At 44.7% G+C, this 4,910-nt stretch overlaps 1 protein-coding gene across 1 annotated transcript; it reads right to left on the reverse strand.

The window, feature by feature from the left end:
- Window positions 1–209: 209 nt before the first annotated feature.
- LOC307096316 (ankyrin repeat domain-containing protein 40-like) lies at window positions 210–2,089 on the reverse strand. Its single transcript, XM_079765905.1, has one exon. The coding sequence runs from the start codon at window positions 2,085–2,087 to the stop codon at window positions 1,008–1,010; it is 1,080 nt and encodes a 359-aa protein (XP_079622031.1). The 5' UTR covers window positions 2,088–2,089; the 3' UTR covers window positions 210–1,007.
- Window positions 2,090–4,910: the final 2,821 nt, after the last annotated feature.

Here is a 4,910-nt window from a genome sequence, read left to right on the forward strand (position 1 = left end):
CACTTGATAAAAGCAACAGATTTCAGAATTGTTTAAAAATCCTAATAATTTCAAAATAATCTTTATCTTTTATACAAAAATAAATATGCTAACTCCTTTAGCTCATTTTCCTACAATAACCTTTAAAACAGCAACAGATTCAGTCCAAAAATTGCATTTCATTTCTAGTGGAAAATGAAAGTAGAGAACATGGACAGGCAATGTTTGTGCTCTTCTCATATGGTGCAGTTAAACACGGAGATGGCAGGAATCACTTCAGTTAAAACAAAACAACAACAAAAAAAGGCGGTTGCTCTTTTGGAAGGCATCAGAGAGCCCTCTAGTGACCACAAAAGGAAGTGAATGCAGAGGTGCTTGTCTAGGGATTGGCAATGGCTGACTGGAGACAGAGAAGGAGTCATGAGTGTTTACAAAGGGAAAAGTGGGGGAGGGGAAGCTCTTTTGGTTAACAGCATATTTACATTTAGGTAACTGTGTTCTTAAATACTTTTCACCTGAGTAACATTTATAAATATGTTATATGGAACCTCATAGCCCCCAGCCACACTAAAACCCATCTGTCCAGCACCTGTTTTCCTCGAGTCAGTTCACATTTCAGGACAGTTGTGAGCACGCAACGCCACGCTGAGCGCATCCTGGCCCTTCAGGTGCACTGTCAACAGGAGTGGCTAGAAATAGGCTCCTTTCTCTCAGCATCTGCGGACCGCTCTCTTACATGCTGCAGGTAAAACCCACCGGATATAGAACCGCCGCTTCTGCCTCTCCAGACCACTTCTCCACTGTTCACAGCGTGGAGCAATAGGTTTATTGTGCACCAAGAGGCTTGGAAGAGTGGCACCACTGCTTGAGGGTCAGGGGCTTCCTACCCGGGCAGGACAATGTCAGTGTGCTCTACTCAGTGGCACCAGCGGCCCTCCGGCATCCAAGGCATTGAGATCAATGGCTTGTCCTTGGCCCAGAGGTGACGCACACTGTCACGATACTCGGTGATAGAAGTCCCTGCGGCATTAGTAAGTCAGTTTTGAAGCTCTCCTGTTGTAGCAAGGCCTTTCTGTCAGTGTGGATGCAGCATTTCTGAACAGGAAATTATTTTCACTTATCGTTAGAACCAGTTCCAGCTCTTGGAAATCTTGGAGTCGAGCAACATCTTTGTCCAGGGTGTTGGGCAACTTTCTGATCTTCTCCACTTGATCTGGATTAACACCCAGCTCACAGCAACTCACTCTGAGCAATTCTTGGTAGGTGAGTTCCTGTCGGTCCAGTTCAATTTCAATGAAGTCATTTTCTCGAAGAGATGGGTTTTGAATCCTCACCTTGAGTACCAGCTCTTGCATATTAAATGGAAATGCTCTGGTGAAGAAAAACGGCTGGAATGCTGGCGCTGGTCCTGCATATGTCCCATTTTGAGGCTCCAGAGACACTGGTGGCTTGGACGGGACAGAAGAGAACAGTGATCGGCTCTGACTCACTGGTGGCTGGCACACAGGTTTTGTGCTTTCTGGTGTTCTGAGTACAGCGGAGGGGGCAGACACATCCCCATTCTGAACCAGTGCCAAAGAGGGGTGGTCCCTCGGAAAGGCCCCCAGCAGGGGAGGTTCCCCAGGGGGGAGCAATGCAGGGGAACTGTCTCCAGGGGGTGAGGCAGGGGGTGTGGAGGGGCCCCCATTCTGCAGTGGGGCCGAATCCTCTGCCACGGGGGTGTAGATAAAAGGGAAAGCTGGACTGGCAAAATAGTTGGGAACGAAGGGCAGGTCGGACTCCTTCTTCATCTGGGGGAGGCTGTCACCATCATCATCTTCTTCCACTCCCATTATCTTTCTGATTTCTCTCCTTGATGTTAACTGGACTGGCATTTCTCCTTTTGTGGTAAGAATGTCTTTGTCGGCTCCTGATTTTAACAAGTAAGAGACCACCTGCCCATGATTGCGTTTACAGGCCCAGTGTAAACAGGTCCAGCCGTTGACCTCATTTTGGGATTTCACATCCACCCCGCTCTCCACCAGTTTCTGCACTTCCCGAATGTCCCCCAAGGCCGCGGCCTCCCGCAGCCTCTCCTGCTGCTCCTTCTGCTCTAGGCCAGCGCTCATCTTCCCCGCGGCCCCAGGCCCCCGCTCGCCCGCCCGCCCCGGGCCCATCAGCGCTGCCGCCACCGCGGCCCACCCCCGGCCATGGGGAGAGAGCGCGGGGCCGGCCCGCCCTGCTCGCGCCCAGCCCGGGGCCTCGGCTCCCTCCCGCCGCCCGCCCTCCGCTCCCCTGCTGCTCCCGGCCCCGCAGGCCCAGTCGTCTGCCCCGGCCACGCCTCCCGCCGGCCGGCTCCGGGGGACCCCTGTAATCTCTTAAGTATATTTATTTTTCAACTTTATTCAGGAAAAAGTTTGAAAATTCAGTGATCTTCTTAATGTAATCATTCAAAATATCCTAATATATAAAAACCCTGGGTCGTAATGACCAGTAACGACCAAGGCTTGACCAACCGGAAGTCAGTCCTGCAGTCAGCACTGGGTTGCCTTGGCAACCCAGCACTGACCGCTTCTGCTGCAGGCACAGTGCCCAGCACTGACTGCTGAGGGGGCTGTGAATCAGGGCCAGAGAGAGGCTTGAAGAGAGAAGAAGGGACTGATCCATTGCCTACGTGGCAGCTTTTGATCAGCACTTGCCTCTCTCTTTCTCTCCCAGTCTGGCCAGCAGCTGCACCTCCATTACTCTCCAGGACTCCACGGGGGGCTGCTGATCAGCCCCGCCTTTCTGATCAGGCCCTGTTGATAGGCCCAGAGACACTGACTGGCATAGAAACCGACCAATCAGAACCAAATCTGGGTGAAGTGTGAGGAGCCAATGGCTGCCTAGGAGGCAGAGCTTTTGACACTGGCATAGAAACTGACCAATCAGAACCAAATTGGCCAGCAGAGGAGGGCAGTTGGGGGCAAGATCAGGCCTGCAGGGGTGGGCAGTTGGGGGTGATATCCGGCAGGTAGAGGCTTTTGGGGGTGAGATCAGGCTGGCAGGGGCGGGCAGTTAGGGGCAATCAGGCAGGCAGGCAGAGACAGTTATGGGTGATCAGGCAGGCAGGCAGGTGAGCGGTTAGGAGCCAGTGGTCCCAGATTTCAAGAGGGATGTCCCCCAAGGGGTCCCCAATTGAAGAGGGTGCAGGCTGGGCTGAGGGAACCCCCCCTCCATGCACAAATTTCATGCACTGGGCCACTAGTATCTTTATAAAACACAAAGAACACACCTTTTTCAATGATTGCTAATTTATAATTATATGCTATTTTGAGAAAACTCATATGAATATCATAAAAAGATATATTTTTAGTGACACAATTCCCTGAAAAATAATTATTCAATGTTTGTGTCAAAGAAAAAGAGAATAAAGAGGAAAGGAAATTTTTATTCCACATGTGTTAGCTTTACTGACTCAAACATGTTTTTTGAAATGTTTCATCAGTTACAAAGCATTGTGAACTGAAAGAAAATATTATAGACTATGTTAATTATAAACTTTGATTCTTAATCTCTAGTTTTTCAAATTGATGACTCATTTTTTAAAAAAAATTTAGGCATACCAAGACCTTTTGAATAGAAGGCTTATCTTTAAGGAACAAGTTCTAAATTGAGAATTTAAAAAATTAATTTATTTCTGTCTGTTGGAAATCTGCAAAGATTTATGATTTTTCATGCTAAAAATACACATATTTTTTAGTTAATCCTCACCCAGGAATATATTTTTCCACTGATCTTTCAGAGAGAGTGGACGAGAGGGAGGGAGGAAGGGGAACGGGTAGAGAGAGAGAGAAACATCGATTGGTTGCCTCCCACAGGACTATGATAATGACCAGGATGGAATCTGCAAACCAGGTATGTGCCCTTGACTGGTTATCAAACCCATGACCCTTTGGTATGTTGGCTAATGCTCTAACCACTGAGAAACACTGGCCAGGGCCATGCTAAAAATATTTTAAAATACTTTTATTACTGTGAGTTTGCCTACACTAGTATAATTGCACAAAATTCCCAGAGGGAGGAAAAAAATGTTTATTTAAACCAGTATATAATATGTGTAATAGAAAAATGATCCAAATTGTTTAGATACTTAATGGCATATGCATACAAAAATTACGGACCACATAGCTTAGAAATTCCTAGACTCTTTCCAATTCATGTACCACCACAGACTAAGCCCATTTCTCACCAGGGTCACAACAACCTCTTAGTTGGTTTTCCTATATCTAATCTAGTACAGACTATTTTAAAGTTGTTGTTTTAATTATTTTACTAATACCAGTCTCTTCCATTAAGCTACAAGTTTCATGAACCCAGGGGACTGATATGTTTTGCTAAACTTCGTGTTTCACAGTGTCAGGCACATGGTAGATTCTCAATCAATATTTGTATTGATAAATGGAAACAAAATAGAAAATAAGTAAAGAAAAGAATGTCATACAATATTTATTATGTTTTTTTTAAGGATGATATCTAGATACTTTGCTTCAGTGTGTTGTCCTGAATTTTGAAAATTTAAATAGTGATACTTTTAAAATCAGGAAAATTTAAACTTTATTACTTAGTTTTCTGTAATAATTTATCATGGAATTATTGTCAATGAATTTTCTATACCTTATTTACATTTATTGGTAATTTAGTTCACCCTGTTTCATTCCTTGGAGGGAAAATAAACCTAATATGTTTATGTCAAATTACTGTCAGCAGTTCCATCTTTTTCATTTGTCTTAAAATTAACTACTTTCATCTTTAAAAGAAGACTTCCTAATTGTAGCTTTAAGATTTCATCCTGTTTATTATTCTGAAAGCTTCGTCAGCTTTAATATGCTTACAATATTGAGAGAAAAAGTAAAAAAAATAAAATAAAAGTAATTATAGACTAAATTTTAGAAAAAGAGAATTTTATATGA

Source organism: Cnephaeus nilssonii, assembly GCF_951640355.1.
Source record: "Cnephaeus nilssonii genome assembly, chromosome: X".
NCBI classification, from domain to species: Eukaryota; Metazoa; Chordata; class Mammalia; order Chiroptera; family Vespertilionidae; genus Cnephaeus; species Cnephaeus nilssonii.